We start from the raw sequence: 18,990 nt of genomic DNA, 5'->3' as shown, positions 1-18,990 counted from the left end.
GGCAGAGACTGCTGGGTACCTCACCAACATCCATTTTCTCCTTCTTATTTACAGGACCTGATTTTATTCCAGGCGGCAATATACTCTGATAAGAAGGATATATTTCCCAGCTGCTCCTAAATCTGGAGGTGGTCAGTGAGATGTAAGTAGAAGTCATTGAGTGGGACTTTCATAAATATTTTCTAAAGGGGTCTGATCAGGTGGGCGGGACATCCTTTTGCCATCCCCTTTCCTTCTTCTTAATTGGAATGAGGGTACAATGGCTGGAACTCCAGCAGCCATATTGGGCCATAAGGTGAATTTGAGAATGGAAGCCCCATACTAAGGTTAGTGGAGTAGAAAGGTAGAAGGAACCTAGGCCTCTGGTGCCCCCGTGCAACCATACAAGTCCTGCATTGCCTACCACTTCTTTTATATGAGACAAATGCATCTTTATTTTGTTGAGACCACTTACATAGAATAAATAAACATATACTAATCCTGATAAAGTAGAAAAGACAAGCTTTCAAGAAGTTAAATATAAGATTCACATAAATCAGCTCAAAAGAAGAGATGCCTAATTAGTTTGAAAGACAGTAATTAAAAGGGTTCAGAAAAGAGAAAGACCTCTCATCCTCTCGTGCTGAGAGGTGAGGGAAACATGAGGTCAGGAAGAGAGCAAGGAGCGAAGGTATCCTGACTTCAGGCCTTCTGGGTGCTGTATGCTATCTCACTGAGGCAGTAATAAGAGGTTATTGGTGAGGCAGGATCTTGACCCAGATCTATCTGACTCCAACATTTCCTGTTCCTAAACTATCCTCTCTATACTATACTATCCTCCCTTCCATTGGAGTGATACCTTAAAAGGTAGGATTCTGCAGTGCATGGCATCTGTGATGCTGGTATATGAATGAATAATTCATAAGATTTTTCAGGATTGCAGTCAATGGGGAACAGGGAGGACCCTGCTGGGGAAGAGAACTGACACTATGCCCTCGATGAGTGTAAAGGGGGCCAGCTGGGTGATTCCCATGCCGGGGTCATCCGTGGGATCCAAAGGATGATTAAGCCACAGAGATCAGTGCCACACACCCTACTCACACACGACACTGCAGTATCCTGGGTTCCCTCAGTCAACTGAAGGAGAAAGCACACATCAGATTTGTGCATCCAGATTATGGAAGAAATTTCATTATCTCTGGGGTTTGTGCCCTAAAACCCCTCTCTTGCTCGAATTCCTTGTGAACAAAGCTCTGAGATGAGACGCCGCTTCTGAGCTCCTGAACGTTCGCTTCTTCCCCCAGACATTCAGCCAGCTGCTTTTCTTCATAGCTCTCCCATATTGCCAGAAAGGAGACGGGAGAGTGCATCTCCTGTTGCAATCCCTAGTTCCAACCTGAGCTGTGACCCTGGAAAGATTTTGTGGTTTTCAAAGGCTGTCTGGGCCAACAAGACACTGAACAGGCGCTATGCGGGTCACCTTGGACCAAGGGTTGGGGGACGCCGCACCCTTTCTTATAATGACTAAACAGAACTGCCTTAAATTGCTGTTTTGTTTTGTTTTGTTTTTGTTTTTTAAGCAAAACATTCCTCTAGTTCCAGATGCTTCCTCACTTTCTTGCTGTTTACTGAGGGTGAGCAGTGATTAGACTTAAGCGTCTGAGGGGCCTTAGAAAGGCCGGGCAATCCTGGACACAGTCCCAGGGAGGGAAGGTGTACTGCGTGAAAGCGAGGAAGCAGCCGCGAACCACTCCCGTGTCCGCGACAGACGGGGGTCAGGCGGCTCTCTGCCTTAGGCAAACTTCTCTCCATCCCTGGAGGGCACACTTCCAACTCTTCCCCTGACTCCTTTGCCCTTGCCCGCATAGAGTTTGAAGAGGCAGGAGCTAATAACACACCCGCTTTCTAAGCGCGTCCATCGCCCGCCGAGTTCCGCACCGGCAGCCGCTGGCCCCCTTGCCCCTCGGAGCGCGGAGGGCGTTCGCCCCGCAGGCCCGGGCGCTAAACGCGGGGGGAGCTGAGGGACCGGGGACCCCGCGCGTCTCGTCCTCGGCTCAAGAAGCCCCGCCAGCCGCGGAGGAGCAGGACGGGGCAGCTTGTAGCCGAACTTGAGCAAACTGGCGCTGCTGCCGCCACGCGTCCCTCATCGTGGCAGACGACGCGGGTGAAGGGGAGACCCCTTTTCCGTCCCTCGGGGCCTGGCCACCAAGAGGTCGCCTCCTCCCCGGTTCGGGGCAGCGTATGCGGGGCCCGCCCGCTCCCCGGGCGGCGCAGCCGTTTCTCAGGCGGGCAAGACCGGCGCGGAAGCCACGGCCCCGGAGCCCCAGGGCGCCCACTGCGGGCCGGAGCCGGGCAGTGCAGCCTGGGTCCCGGCGCCCCGTGATTGCAGGCGACAGGAAGCCGCCTCCACCACCTCCCCGCGCCTCCCGCGAGGCGCAGTCGGGCCTGCGCCGGCTCAGGAGATGCCCGCGGGGCGCACAAGTGGGAGCAGCCGAGGAGCGCGGACCCCCTGCCCCGGCCCACCAGATCCGCGCCGTCCCGTCACCCTTGGACCGGTTTCTACTGGCCTCACCGGCCTTCGCAGCTGTCCCCCTCCTCCCCCGGGAGGCAACCTGCGCGCCAGGGCATCTGGAGGGAGGTCACTGCCACCACCTTGGTTTTTATTTTAGAAGGGGCTCAGTTCTGCTTAAGAGGGTGAGCTCCCCAGCGCTATTCAAGTAGGTTTTGGGTGGCCTTTCAGCAGGAAACTTATAATCACACAGAATTTAGCCTCTAATCGGCCAGACTTATTTAAACGGCGCAGAGTAAAACCTTCCATTTTTAACATCCACTCTGGTGTTTGCTGGAAATTTGCCACCGAATTTCGGCTCGAGCTGAAGGTTACCAGGATTTATCATTGTTTCCCCAGGATGTTTAACCCTCATGGGCACCTCTTCTTTCATTTAAGATACTTAAAAAAAAAAAAAAATCTTGTAAGCGCTTTGGCCATTTTGTTTAAGAAATTTGTTTTATCTCGTCCGGTTTTGAAATCCAGAAATATTTCTGAAATCGGGAGGAGGGGGTGTTGGAGACAAAAAGCAGCTGTGTACCAGGAAATAAGAAGTATCATGCAAAAATATCACAGCTAATAGATGTCCTTTACGAGTGGAAATATCTATGTTTAATTGCTTCAAAAATGTGGGTGGAAAAACACAGTTGTACATTGTGATAACAAACCTGTACAGATCATTTCTGAACAATACAAAACAAGTGCTGAAATTTTTTTCTTTAGGATTGAAATAATTGTTCCAAAATTATGACACCACCTACCCAAATATCGTGTTGCCCCCATCTGCAAATCCTTAAAGAGGAATAGTTACCAACTGACTGCATTTAGATTCATCCTTAATAAAAAGAAAATTGCATAGCTTTTTATACTGTTGTATATCCTCAAATGCATCTTCCAGTATCACTGTCAGCTTAGTGTTATTCTCGATATTAAATGTTCAGTTTTTCAGAGATACATAATATAGAATTCCTAATAATTATAAACACATCATTTTATTCATCTGATTTTAATAACATGCATTTTTATAATTACTGTACAACTGAAATAGACATTGAGTTATGCTGTGTGCCTGTCTTTATTCAACAGTCTATTCTTAGACACCTTGTTCAAACAAATTAAGTGAATTTAAAGAAAATAAAACATGAAAAAAAAAAATCCTTCCAGTAGAAACAGAATCACAGTGCTTTACAGACAAAAGGAAAGGAAAAGAAGTTCTCATACAAAAAGAGATTTATTATTACATAGAAAATTCTCACAATAGTTGAAACACACTCCAGAAACTAGTAAACACCTTAGATAGAGTTGTGCCAATTACTCAGCCCACAAGCATCTGCTTTGTCTTAATTAGACGGGGGAGGTGAATGACCACTGTTTATTTTCATTTTCCTCATTAATTATGAAAAACTGCATTTAATTCATCTTGCATGGTGAGAGATTGGCTGCGCAGATGTAAGTCGTAAGGGAAGTGGCTGTCGGTGGGCAACCTGAACATGGCACCCTGCCCAAGGGGACCCCTGGGTGGCACTGCACAGTAATGCATGCCGTAATTGTAATTTTTGCCATAGTCCAAGGTTTCTTCTTGCTTCAGGGAAAATATCCCATTATAGTTAATTAGGGGAGGACTTAAGGGACCTTCAAACTGAGGGCTGGCACACTCAGGGGAGGTGCTCTCATAGAAGGATTCATATGCACTGCAATAATTGTAGGGTTTCATGGACTTGGAATTATCAAGAGTTCCATGCCCTGGGGGAGTGGTGAGCTCAGGGCTGTGGTAGGGTGGGTAGAAGGTAGAGTAGGGTGACCTTGTGTGGTGCGCAGCCTCCCCGCCCTGACCCATCAGGAAACTCCTGGCATTGAGCTGCAAGCAGCCTGCCACCAAGTTTGTAGTTGGCTGAGAAAGACCTTTGCATAAGTTTTGGACGAAAGTGAGCAGATCAGGTCTCTTGCCGATTCTCAGGATTTCAGAAAGTGCCCAGATGTAGTTTTTGGCCAGTCGTAAAGTTTCTATTTTGGACAGTTTTTGGGTTTTAGAATAACAGGGGACCACTTTTCTTAAATTGTCCAGAGCGTCATTGAGGCCGTGCATCCTGTTCCTCTCGCGCGCGTTAGCTTCCTGTCTCCTGAACTTGACCCTCTCCAGTCGGAGCTTGGTCGTCTTTTTTTTCCTAAGACCCCTCCTTCTGGGCAACCCATTTTCATCTTCCTCTTCCCTGTCTTCCTCCTCTTCTTCTTTCTCAGTCTCTTCTCCAGGGGCCCTTTTGATGCTTTTTCCTCGAAGGACAATCTGTTTGGAAAAGCTTTCTGGTTTCTTAATTTGCTTCTGGTCCTCGCATTCTCTAGAAAACTTTCTGCACATCTGGGATTCTGGCATTACAACAGACTCATCAAACGGTAGTGTTAACATGGTTCTCTAATCTTAAATTACCTGAAAAAATGCCAGCACAATATTTAAAGTGTTTTCATATTTCAAGTTTATACACTTAAAACATATTTAATGACTTAATCATAAGAATACAAAAACATGAGAAAAAGACTAATTCCAGGACTAAATTTTTTACATTAAATAAAAATTTTGAGTTTGTGCAGACTAGTAATTATAAAAACATTGACACATGCAATAGGATTAATTTATACAGGCAAATTATCAAAAGAAAAGAAAATATGAAGCATTTATTGTAGTACCACCAACATCTCCATTTTTCTCTTTGATTTTAAACTGGTTTTTAATACACAAAAAGGACCGTGGAATTTAAGCAAATGCAAAACATGATATAGCAATGCAGAATTTCATTAATTCCAGTTCCCCTGAGTGCAAAATGAGAAGAGACACCAGTTTTTAAAATTAAAGTGCTCTCTCTCCATTAGCTGACAAATTTGTGGAGGTTTATTTTTTAGAAAGAAAATAAGCCTTAACTTTATTTGCTGTGCTACATAACTGTGAATTTAGATAAGTGGCTGTTGGAATCTACACATTTAAAGAAAAGATTAATCAGAGCCAATTTAAAAACTGATTTATTTCTGATCAGTAAAGAAATATGTAAAAGAGCACTATTTTTCCAACCCTCACCAAAAAAAGGAGGGGGGAGGATTAGGCTAATTTGGAATAAACTCTATAAATAAATTTTAAAGAATCACTGGCATTTTTTTTGAAATCAAAGAAAATGTTGAGACTGCTTTTACAGTTTAAAATTTTCTAAATGTAATTGTCTGTTTACTGCTATTCGAATCATCCTGGACAGAAAACACTCTCGTACTGTTTTTGTTCTGTGAGCCACGGAAGTCTCCCTCTAGCTAATATCTGACAGGAACGGTCCAAGGATTCTGACTGCAATTGTGCACGTGTGTTCAGAATCCCGAATGAAAGGGGAAAATAATTTGTGTTTCAAATGCAATTTTGGCTTTCGTTTGGTGAAGCAGCAAGTATTTTCATTTAAAGTCTTCAAACAAATAGGCACATTAAAACAGAGACTTTTTAATTTAACAATCTCCAGCTTCTTCACATACACACACACACACACACACACACACACACACACACACACACAACTCTTAGTAACGTCCACATACTTGCAGTGTTACAAAATAGCAGTGAAAGTATGTGACAATTACATCATAAGAATGAAATATGATAAGAAGTTATAGATGACAAAGAGCATATCAATACTATAAGACAGCGACACTGTATCTTTAAATACTTGCATGCAAAGCCAGCATCAATTGAAGTATATCTTTATTTATATTACCTTAGGTTTTAATTTCATTCAATAATCAGTTTTCATTTTGGATCTTCCAAATCTTTTCAGGCTGAGTGTCGCATCGTCTCCTGGAGTCTCTAGATCTGTGTATATCTGCACTATCTCATTGATCTCAAAAAAGTGACATTGATGCCAACTGCCAGAGCTGGTACCCATGCCATCTGCTAGTGACGTCACAGGGCAGAGAGAACCATGTGATCCTCTCTCTTGGGACCTTCATTCTGCACTGATCATCTGGCATCCCTGTAAGTGGGTACCAGCATTCATGCATCAACACAGAAGGTTAGACTGATAGGAAAAAAAGCTGCACCAGCCTCTCACATACAGTAGGTGCGTTTCTCCTCGAGCTGCTTCGGCTTCACTGGCAGTCTGTAGAAATTGCTGTGTTAGTGTTCAGTTTCGCCCTGCCAACGGTGCAACTATTAGGTAGTCGTTAATATTCCGTTCATTCACAAGGTGGGCTTTTGTGTGAGCAAGAGGTTTTTTGTGGTGGTGGTTGACGATGTTTTGTAAAGATCACCATCCCAGTTGTGCACCTGGGTACCCAGGGAAGGAAAGCCGTGGAAAGGAGCTGGAATCAGGAAAATGGTCTTGAGATGCTTAACCAAACTAAGATTTGTGTAAGCGAACGGGGATCAACAAAGGTCTCCTTATTTCCTTGTTTTGTTTCATGGCATGTAACTTACGGGTGTGTGTCTGTGTGTTCTCTTATTAACATGTAAGACTTCTACGCTTCCTAAGAATTTGGAATAAAAGAACAGTTTCTCCATCTGGGGTCTGTGAAAGACATCCTCAGATGCTCCCCTTTCTACACTTGCTGGTATCTTTCAGCAACTTTTCAGAGAGATTCTTTGTGTATGTGTATAAAATGCAGACAATTGTTAAGTCCACCGTGAAAGGTTTCAAACTACATTTTTGTGTCCTTTACCAAAAGTCACAACTTCACTCTCTTATTGTCCCTCTCTTTATAGCCTTAACTGGCTTGTTCTTCTTCATTTCATTTCATACACAATAAACACGAAAATGATCACTTAGGTTTTTGTTTTTCTCTCCCTGGCATTCTGCTGAGTATTTTAACCAAAGGTTAGCTTTCCTGTTTTTTCCTTTTGAGCTTTCAAATTTTTTTCTTTCTCCTAAAAACCATCCCATCACATTTCTTTCCCCCTCTAGACCAACATCAGTTTAAATATCTTCTCATCCTTATATCATGTCCAGTTGTTTTTCTCTGTCAGATTTATTTCATATTTAACCCCCCCTCCACTTTTCCTTTTTGGTTTCTTAACAAAAGCAGGCTAGAAAACAGTTTAGCGAAGCTGGCAAAACCTTGCAGATAAAACGAACTGTGAAGCCAGGGGCAAACCTCATCTCCTTTCCTCTACTCTCCTGTCACTATCACCCCCGCTAAAAGTAAAGGACATTTTATTTCAGGATTGCCTGTCACCAAAGTAAAAAGTGCACTTAAAAAAAAAAAAACTAAAAGTTTAAAAATAGACAAACACAACCTTTGTTGTTTGACAACTGAGTAATCTCTTTCTATAAAGTGAGACAGTATGCTTTTGGTATTAAAGTAATCCCTGGCAGAGTTGTAACTGTTCAATCTGTGTTAGCATTCCCCTTATAAATCCCAGTTTTGAAAGGTTTAAAATTCTGCTGCTTTAATGCACTTTGGTTCCAAATTGGCATCGGGGGCCTCAAACTAAATGCAGTTTTCCTCTTGTCATGTCTGATTCCTGTCCCTGCTTAAAGTTACCTGACTTTGCCTGAACAGTTCTTGAAAAGATAGGGAAGTTGGCAAAAAAGAGAGTCATCCTAGTTAAAGGAGGACAGTTTTTTTCTCTCAATGGTCTGGTAAAAAAAATGCAAATTTAAAATAAAAATAAGGCTATAAACTCATAACTTAAAATAGGTAGGTGTGTTAGCCTCGCTCATGTATTTTAAAAATCAGACACACCAAAGGCATTTCACAATGTGTTGTTTAAGGAGGCAGTCCTGGTAATGGGTGCACTGGGTATATTTCATATAGCTTTTGGTTCAAAAACGACACACACTTTTTATAACAGCACAGAGAATTTCTATAGGAAGACTAGTTGCGGAATTTTGTTTGTTCTCACATATGGTTTGCTTTGTCAATGTAAAGAAGCATAAGTATCAGGGGCAATTGCACCGTATTCTAAACTTGCAAAGTCCCCAGAAGCCGCGTTGTATCACAGGCATTACAAACATAAAAATCAAAATCCAGGAAATAGATCACATGACGCATTAGTAGGAAATGATCACCAATGTAGCTCATCCCAAGGATAGATTTTATATTATATCTTTGCGACATGCAGACAAATGAGAAACAGCTTTCGCATGAAAACATTTGGGGCTGTTCTGTTCCTGCCTTTGAACATGAAATAAAAACCTGTGCTGGTGGTGGTGATGTGGCGGTGGTGGGGAACAGAATCTGGGTTGAGGTTTTCTGAGTATTAATCTATTGTTTGAGTGTCTTAGTGTTTTGTTTTGTTTTTTTCAAAAAAGGGGGAAACAAAGTTGTTATGTCAAGGTTTAACAAGGATTCAGTGTGTTTGTACAATAATCTTTCAAAAGAAATTTCGTGATGCATTTTCTGCTATAGTTCCAGATATGCAAATGCCTGTGCTGTTAATATGCATTCATCACATATACCATAACGGCTGTTCTGCTCTCTGCTAAGGAAGCATGTTAACACCAATACTCCAAACAGAAATACATTTTGAGTTGTAGACAAATACTCAGAGTGTAGGGAGTGTATTATCACCATTTCTATAACATATTTTCTCATTTCATGTCAGTCACTGCACACCAAAGTTTATGTCTATAACTCGGTTTGATATTAATTGAACTGATGGGATCTTTACTTCTGGGGCCATGACATTTTACAGTAGATTTTTTTTTAAGTGCCCAGTGTCTGTCTGTCTGCCTCTGTCTTGCCTTCACTGGGTGGATGCTCATATTTCACTTATAAAAATGACCCACAGATAATTTAGATATAATTTGACTCAGTTGTACAGCAACAGAGGCTTAAAAGTCTAAATTAAGGCCCAAGTGTTGTTATTTTTAGCATCCAGTTGGTACCTGTGTCTTATTAGCAAATGGGAATTCTGTTGACTCTCTTTTTCACAATCCCCTCATTACTTAAGGGATCATTTTGGAACCTGACAGGCATTTTCCTCAGCTCTCCAAGAGTATAAGTCCACAGAATGTAGACCCGGGCAGAATCAGGCAGCTGAACCTCAGCACCAGAGTTTTTTCTCGCAGAAATAGGGTGCTTCCTGTGATAGATTTTGGACAGAGTTTTTCTATTGCCTTTTTTTAAAGCTCTTAGACAAATGGCAGGGCATTCAGGGCAGCCTGGAAGCCTGTGAGCCTGCTGTGTTAATCTCTAGAGTTTTAACCCTGTGTTCCCCACTGGCTTGAAAGACCCTTAAGGCTGAGCAGGCAAGAGTGTCCCACTTTGGTTTCGCTGAAGCCCTTCAGGTTTCACTGACACTATGTTAGTTATAAGGCAAAACACAAAGCAGCCTTATTGCCCTTGAAGCTTTAAATTATAAAAATACAATTTAAACATAGATCTCAAAATACTTTGTTTATATGTACATACACGAGAATTACTTAGACTAAACAGATCATGTGGAAATAAAGCAACATTTGGATTGTTTTTTAGATTTCCTGCAGGGTGAAGACTAGACTGAATTGTACTATTGTTAGGCAATAAGATATGTCGTGTATGCCATCACGAAACACTGCAACATTCTTCTCCTTTAGCCTTTGCATAAAACAGCACTGTCGTCCTTTCCAGAAATACCTTCCATTATTTTCCTCCATCGAACATACACTTTATTTTACTAGCCAAACTGCATTCATTAAATTTATTTTCTAATTTGTTATTAAATAAAGTCATCTAAATCTGACAGTGAAAACTTCTACCAGTGTGAGAAAACCAGTCTTTTTGGACTGAGGTATTGCACTCCTAGCCATTAGTAAAGAAATGGCTTTATTAACTTTTGTGATTTTACAGTAAGAAAATATAGGTTCCCTTAGGCTTTTATAAATATTACCAATAACTTACTGTCCCTGAGCTCTATTTTTTATGATACAGAATTCAAAATCATTGTTGTATTCCAATAATATGCACTATAATCATTATTTATCAACATAGAAAACGGAAGTACAGTTTGTCTTTTTCCTGTTACATTAATCCATTTTGTAAGATTGGAGTGGGTTCTTTATGAAGAGATGCTCTTGCAAGTTTTATGTAGACTGCATCTTGAAAATCAAGATTTATGTTAGATGCTTGTATGATGACATGCAGGCTCTCTTCACGCAGGGGATTCCTGGATGGATTTCAAGAGGATCTGGAGCTTCTGAAGATCGTGTGCAAGTTTGGCATGTACGTACACATGTGCATTTTTGTAAAGAAAGGCCCTGTCAGATTCTAAAAAGTTAAGTATCACAGCAAGAATTTTGATGTCCAACTAACCTTACTTTAAATCTGATCCTGCTGTTTAATAACTATGTGTCATTCATTCATTCGTTCATTCATTTATTCATCCAGTTAACAAAGGTTTATTGAATATTTATTTTGGAGTAATTCTTGAGTCCTCTTTTTCACACCCTAAAACCAAATGTCTGCAAATCCTCACAGTTCTGTCTTAAAATGATATCCAGTATCCGACGGCTTCCTGGCAGTTCCACTACTCCTCCCCTGGCCCAGCTGCACCATCTCTCACCTGGCCTAAATGGCACCTGTGCTTTCACTCTTGGCTCCTTGCTTTCCGTACATCGTCTTCAACTCAGCATCCGGAGGCATCTGGTTACAACATGAAGCAGATTGTATTCCTCTGCTCTGAAAACCCTTCAGCCGCTTCCCCTCTCCCTCAGTCAAAGCCAAATCCTTCCAGAGGTGCAGAGGCTCCCTCTGCCCTTCCTGATCTCACCGTCTGCCACTCTCCCCTCCACTGTTCCAGCTCCCACCACGCTGCCTGTTCCTCACACTCTCAAGCACGTTCCTACCTCAGGATCGTGGCACTTCCCCCTACCTGGAGTCACCTTCCTCATATCCCCATGGTTCATTGTCACATCCTTCAAGTCTCTGCTAAATGTTCCCTGTCAGGGAGGTCCCCTTTGACCACCCTAGTTTGTACTGTACCCCTACACCCATCCGTCCCTCCCCACCCACCTCCCACCTGTTTTGCTTTTCTCCATAAGAAGTATCACTTGCTGACACAACACGCTTACTTATGTATTGTGAGTATTAATCTACAGTTCTGGCGCCTGCTCATGAAAGGCAGTAAGTACATATTGTTGAATGAAGATGTTTGTTCCAGGCATTGGGTTAGTGATGGCTATTTGGTGGCATGTAGCACAGCCGCAGCAAGGCTGTTGGAGAGTTTACAGTGTAGATGAGGGGACAGACAGTAAATAGGTAAGCACAGAGGGGTGAAATTTACATGTTGGTGGCTACAGAGAATCATGGGAAGAGCTACTTGATCAAAGTACCTGGGAAGCTTTTTCTGAGTCATCTTTTACGCTGAGACTTGAAGGCTGAACAGCAGAGGCAAGAGTGCATGTGAAATGTCTAGTGTTCTCGGAAAACCAGAAGGATCTGAGCACAGTAGGGGTAAGGATCAGATCATATGAGATTGTGTATTGGTAAGAGTTTGGAATTTATTTCACAGGAAGGCATTGGAGGGTTTCAGGCAATTTAAGATCTGAAAAGATCATTCTGGCTGTTATGAAGATAAGGGTTGGAGAGAGGCAAAGAAGAAACAGGGAGAAAACTTACAAATCCTGTGAGAGTGGACAGAGCATGAGGGGGCTGGCTGTGGCCTGGATTAAGGTGGTGGTAATGGAAAAGGAGAGAGGTGGCCTGGAAATGTATTTTGAAGTTACAGTCAACAGAACGTACTGATGAGTGGGCACAGACTAGTTGTGGAAAATTTACTTAACCTCTGGTCCTGGTGATGAGGAACAGAACTCTCTCCTATGCAATCTGCTTAGTCTAAGTGCTTCATATACAGTTGACCTGTGAACAATGTAGGGCGACGGGTAGGGGTACCAACCCTCCTTGCAGTCAAAAATCCACATATAACTTACACTTGGCCCTCCAAACACACAGTTCCTTTGTATCCATGGTTTCGCATCTGAGGATTCAATCAACAGTGGATCATGTAGTACTCTATATTTACTATTGAAAAAAATCCATTTATAGGTGTACCCATGCAATTCCAACAGTGTTGTTCAAGGGTCAACTGTGCATTGTCTCATGGGATCCTTACAATAAAGTAGATGTGACTATTCCCATTGTAGTTGCTATGAAACTGCAGCTCAGAGAAGTTAATTAATTTACCCACTACTGTGCACCTTCTAAGTGACAGAATCATGATGTGGACCTAGGTCTGTCTGAATCCAAATTCTAGTTTCATAACAACTTACACTTTATAGTAAACTGCAAAGAATTAAATGATCAAATGTCAACGAACTGCCAAGAATTGTTTCTAGTACAAAATAAATCCTGAATAAATAATAAATATTAGATGAAGTAGAGAAACTTAACCATGAATCTAGTCACAAAATGAGGAATTAGCCTATTAATGTATGTGGTGACTGTACACTATATTTTACTATACATTTGTCTTTTAGATCAATTTGCCCAGATGGGTAGGTCAGTAGACTGCCATATGTGACATAATCATATAACAGTGATTACAGTCATCATGAGCTTCTATGTGTCTAGAAGAGTTGAGGGTTGAGTTGTTCATTTATTCCTTCCTCCTTTTTCATTCATTCAACAAAACACTAACTTTCTGTGTATTACCACTGTTTTGAGGGGAGGTAAAGATAAGTAACAGAGAGCCCCGCCTCTCAAGGAAGTTAGAGATGAATTAGCACACAAAATACATCCAGAATATTCTAATTAAAACCAGCATGAGCTTACTGTGATAAGAGAGTTTGTTGATAGGGAAAGAGGAAAACATTTGAGTAGAGCTTGGAAGTGTCTAGATTATTTTTTTATTTGAAGTAAAATAGAGGCTGAAAAGCACACATGACAATAAGTGCACAGTTCAATTAATTTTGACAAACTGAATGCATCTTGTAATAAGATCTTGATTGAGAAACAGAACATTACCAGAAGCCTCCATCCTGCCCCTTCTGGGTACCAACCACTTTTCTCTAAGAGAACATACTATCCTGACTTTTAACAGCATTGACTGGTTTCATTCATTTTGTACATTATATAAATGGAATCATTTGGTGTATACTTTTTGGAGTTCTGATTTCTTTATCTAAATATTTTGTTTGTGTAGTTTATCCATACTTGAACATAACTGTGGAATGTTTACTCTCATTGCTGCATAATATTCAATGGTGTGACCGTATCACAATTTGTTTCTCCATTCTGTTGTTGGCAGGTGCTTGGCTAGTTTCCAGTTTGCAGCTGTTATAAGTAGTGCTATACATACGATTCAGTAAACATGTATGTTAGTTGTATTCCATTCCTAGGTGTATATCCAACAGAAAGGCATGCATGTGTTCTGCATGTATCATTTTAAGAGGAATTTAGAATGGGACATTTAGAAAGAGTTAATCTTTACTCATTACCTACATGACACACATCTTCCAAAATCATTGCATGAAATCAGTAACATTATCCCAAAGCTATGGAGTCTGTTACCAATCTCCAAGTATTTATTGCATGATTCCTACGCGATAAGCCACTTTGAGGAGAAAGACAGTAGAAGACACAATCCTTTCTTTCAATGACTCAAGATTCCTGTTGAGGAAGTAAAACTAACAAACTTAAAGCATTGAGATGCATGAGGGGCGGACTGTGGTGTAGAGTATCAAACAAATGAATACCTACTTTGTTTATGTAATAGCCTTTAGGAAGATAGTGCAAACTGGAGATTATGCAGAAGGTTTATGAAAAACACACTTCAGAATACTTGCACTTAAAGAGTACTTTAGTTGATTTTAAGTTTTCAAACATGATGGCTAGATTATTGACTAACATTTGATCAATGTTAATATTGACTAATATTTTTAATACTTTTTTATACCAACTTTTATGCATATGTTGCATAATTCTTACAATAGCTGTGAGGGTTCTATGCATAAGCAGACTGTATAGCAGCTAAAGCTTATATACATAAGCAGATTGGTATGTCATGTCTGGAACCAGAACCCCTGGTTCTGTCACTTTGTTTTTGGCTGACTCTGAGCAACTTCTTATGCTTCAGGTTTTCCATCTGTCAAATGAGGGTAAATATATTCTTATCTCATAGGTTGTGGATGTACATGGCTAGAACAGTAGCTAGCACATAGCTGCATTATTATTTGATGGATTCTTTCAAAATGAAAATGGGGGATTGAGAATAAGACATTTATGTGAAATAATTTCTCAACTCTTTGTGAGGGAAAAGCTCATGTCTGTGGCAGTGTCCTCTGGTTATGCAGGCATTTGGGATATAGATGGGGAGCGCATACTCTGATGTCAGTGAAACCAATTATTTTGAAAATACTGTATCTTTCTGCTTGCAATCTCAACACCTTGGGCCAGGAAATATAGCAGCATGTTAAAGACAAATAACTTCTTTTTTTTAATGGAGGTACTGGGGACTGAACCCAGAACCTCATGCATTTCTAAGCATGCACTCTACCACTGAGCTATACCCCCAATCCCTGCCAAAGACAAATAACTTCTGAATGAAGGTTGAGCCAGGCTGCAGATATTTAAGGGACTTGAGCTTCTCTGCTATGAAGACTCCGTTTCTTTCCTGTAGAAACACTGAAGCCTTTGCTCTTTATCTCTACCTACTTTTGAATTTCTTAGTGGCTTTGATGGAAGGAATACACTGCACACCCAGAAGATAAATGGACAGAAAGCATTTTTAGTCCTAATGTTTTCATGCTTGTAGACATAAGCCCATGAGATGACTTAGGAAACTAAAGCATTAGCTGGAAAGGCTAACTTTGCTAATGCCACAGATTCAGACACACACAGGCAAGATCCAGTCACTCCTCAGGGACTGCACCTATTTGTCCTGAGATCTGCCGTATTCGGGTAGATTTTATAACCCCTGGATCGCCTAAAAAAACAAAATCATTTACACTGACAGCAATAAAATAAGCAGCTAATTAATCCTGCACAAAAATGAAAAAGCCCAACTCATTATTTGTCTTTTTGTATTTTAGACTTCTGCTTGGTTTGCTCTGTTTGGCTGGCAAATCTCATCTAATTACAATATATTTTTCATTTGTGTTTTAAAATAGCAATCCAGACCCACTGTTATTATAACATATTTGGTAAGTTGTTGTTCCTGGGGTGGTAATAAATTCGTGGCGATCCATTCACATCCTCATGGGTTGGAATTAATCTTTCTCCTCTGATTTCCCACTACACTTTGTGCTTCTATTATTGTGCTTAGCATAATTTGCTTTGTAGTGGAGCTATTTGTGAATGCATCTGTCTCCCCATCTAGATTGTAAGGACAAAAACTATCTCGGATTTCTGTTTATTTCATTCTGTTTTGTAGTCCTTACGTCACATAACACACTGATTTGTACTTAGTAGGGACTCAATAAATATTGATAGTACATTGAGTTGATCAATTGCAGTTACAGCACATTTGGCTGCAGAACACCTTAGAGCAAGGAGTCCCATCTGTCAATCAAATCTGTGATCTTTGCTTCATTAACACCATGGCTAAGCAATGAAGTAATATGTCAGTGACAAAGAGCTTCATGCCCCACATAACATAAGTTAGATGGTTGATTATATATTTCCTTAAGCAGCAAAAATCCTTTAAAAAGCAAGAGGCTTTGTAGTGGCAATAATTATCCATAATTGTATTTAATCTACGTGTGAAGATTGAACCTAGCTAGCTCCTTCCTGGCTTTTTATCCAAAAAGACTGCTCCAGTGCTAATTATTTCTTTCAAAAGCTAGAGTAACAATTTCACTAAGCAGTTTGCAGTTCATTTTGGCCACCAATACTGGTATAAGATCCAGTCTAAGACTGTGGCACATGGCTTTGGATTCTCTTATTGGCCGGTGTCATTTTCTGGAAGAAATATATCATTATCCTTTTGATTCAGAGATTAAGCATTCCCCAGGCTGGATTTTCTACCATTCACAGGACGTAAGTCTGGCTTGTTAGTGACGATGATAACTTGCAGTACACTAGCTCTACTTTTCCTCCTGTTACTTTTTTTGGAATATGGTTGACATAAAAAAGAATGGAAGGGACTGTCCTCCGTCATGCTCCATCTGGCCCTGCTGGTTACTTGGCTGCTGGTGTAGCACATACGTTTGGTGGACTGATAAGGAATGGGAAATCCATGATATTAATAACGATCCTCTCTTCTCCAAAGCAAACATCCTTCCAGATAAGTATATCTCTTATAAACAGTCTGTGTTGAGAGGGGGCTGAGAGAGAATCAGCGGAGAAAATGAAATGGAAGTAAGTGAATATATTATGCATTTGAAATGAAAGACCAGACAGGACACCTAAAGATGGCATGTACTTAACAGCAGCAGCTATTGAATGTCTAGCATGATAAGCCAATAGAACATGGTGCCTGTCCTTAAGAGGCTCCTGGTCTTTAGGGGCATTTAGACTCATGTGGACACATCCCGAAAATTCTGGGGTAAGAGAGTCATTTATAAGGCTCCATAGAAGAAGTCTGTCTCTTTTAGGTCTGAACTGACCCTAGACATTTTTAGTAGTGATAGCATTAAAACCATAATAGCCCATTGGAAATTTGGATGAAATTAACATTCTTACCTGGAAGAATTATAATTTTTCTACAATGGGAAAGAGCAGATTGAAAAGGAAATTCTGAAGTGTAACTCATAAGGCCTTTGAGTACTTGGTTTTTTAACTATTCCTCAAGAGACTGCAAAACTTACTTATATTTTCCATGCAAATTCTAGTCATAACTAAGTAAAAAGTGAAAATTGTATAAATGAGGTGGTGTGGCCTTGAATTCAGAATCTCTAGGCAACATGGAATGATGACTTTTGTGGGCCCTAGACACTTTGCTTTTATAGGCCCTGTCCTCCATTAAAAAATTATAAAAATTATAGAAATTATACTTGGTGATTGTGTTGCTATACAAGACATATAATCCAAGATGGGTTGTATTATTTTATACATTATATATATATTTAATTAATAATATATATACATTATATATATATTTATATTTTTTATTCCTGTGTACTGAACCTAATGGATAAATCCACCTGTCATTGGAAATAAGGCCTGATCAACAGCATTTTAAAAAATCTCCACGTGGTTGAGAATCTGTATGCTTTGGGAGTTGTCCACTAACCTACAGGGACCTTACGAATGCTTTTTGGAGGTGTCTGCCTCTCCTACTTCCTTCAGTTTCCAGTTTTCATAAGCCACCCACTCTCCATATGAAATACACCTGGTTGGGGGACACAGCAGAATGGGTATACTACTAAGATTGCCAGATTTAGCAAATAAAAATGCAGGACGCCTAGTTGAATTTGAATTTCAGACATATTTGTATGTGGGACAGACTTATACTAAAAAGTATTTGTTGTCTCTGAAATTCAAATTTAGCTGGGCATCCTGTATTTTACCTGGCAACCCTATATACTTCCTTTATACTGGGAACCCAAGTTGCTTTTTCCTCATAAAACACACTTTCTGATTAATATGCTGTGCCCCAATAACGTGTTTCCTGAGGAATGCTCTGTAGACTGTTAATAGGAATCACAAGAAAAAGAGTTGCATGGTCAAAGGTGTTTGTTTTCTTTCAAGAGGGTTCTCTTGGATTCTTCCATATGCTAAAGCACATTATGACTCTCTGAGAGCAAGAAATGGTAGGAGCATGTCCCAAATGTGTTAGACCACTGAGTGGCTTCCTTTCTTTCTGGAGTATTTGTAGGACTGAAATTTCAGATGAAACACACATGGTACCCTGGCCAAGGGCGAATATGCTTTTATTTATGATGAGTGTGATGAGTATTTTGAACCTGCCTCACTGTTTTGCTTTCCTTTCCTCTTTTCTTTTGCTCTTAATGGCTTCTCTGATGAGTAATACACTGCAGGGTGAAATCTAGCTTTCTCTTTCATCTCAAGGGTTTTATAGTCTCCTTTTGTGACTGGGGTAGGTTTAGTTAGGGCTGGGGTTTACAATGTGGGGTCTGTGGAATCATGGATTTTACCTTCCTGTTGGATGAAGGGCACCTAAAGCAGGTGAACAGGGCCAGCTACATAATTAGCAGGGCCCAAAATAAATTGAGGTTGCAGGGACCCTTGTCTAGAAATTATTAAGAATTTCAAGATGGCAACAGCAGATCATTAAACCAAGCATGGGGCCCTTCTGAGTGCAGGGCCCTTCTGAGTGAGTGCCGGCACAGGTGGCAACCCCATGAAGTCAGCCCTGCAGAAGCACCATCCTCAGTGCCAAGATCCTGGGAGTCCTCACCTAGGAAACCCCAGAAAGAGTTTTCAAAGGCTAATAATCAAAACTATCCTCAGGTTCCAAGAAATCATAAATGGAAGCAAGGTAACTAGATTGGGCCCCAGAGGACATAGAATTTTGATATTTCATTCATTGTGGATTTTTGCATCAATTTTGAATTTTAAAAACATTGTATTAAAGTGTTATTTATATTCATTTTCATGCTGTCTCAGTCTGCTCAGGCTGT

The 18,990-nt window shown here is 40.7% G+C and overlaps 1 protein-coding gene and 1 non-coding gene across 2 annotated transcripts; both read right to left on the bottom strand.

Annotated features, from left to right (window-relative positions):
• Positions 1 to 3,917: 3,917 nt before the first annotated feature.
• On the bottom strand, positions 3,918 to 4,931 carry NEUROD6 (neuronal differentiation 6). Its single transcript, XM_010971223.2, has one exon. The coding sequence runs from the start codon at positions 4,929 to 4,931 to the stop codon at positions 3,918 to 3,920; it is 1,014 nt and encodes a 337-aa protein (XP_010969525.1).
• Positions 4,932 to 14,907: 9,976 nt separating this feature from the next.
• TRNAS-AGA (transfer RNA serine (anticodon AGA)) lies at positions 14,908 to 14,980 on the bottom strand. The gene has a single exon. It is a non-coding gene; the product is annotated as a tRNA-Ser (tRNA).
• Positions 14,981 to 18,990: the final 4,010 nt, after the last annotated feature.

This window comes from Camelus bactrianus, chromosome 7 (genome assembly GCF_048773025.1).
Source record: "Camelus bactrianus isolate YW-2024 breed Bactrian camel chromosome 7, ASM4877302v1, whole genome shotgun sequence".
Classification (NCBI taxonomy): Eukaryota; Metazoa; Chordata; class Mammalia; order Artiodactyla; family Camelidae; genus Camelus; species Camelus bactrianus.
This window is presented reverse-complemented; position numbering and strand designations above follow the sequence as displayed.

Bases quoted from the DNA above. Each gene is read 5' to 3' on its own strand.
- NEUROD6 (XM_010971223.2), bottom strand. From the start codon at position 4,931: ATGTTAACACTACCGTTTGATGAGTCTGTTGTAATGCCAGAATCCCAG.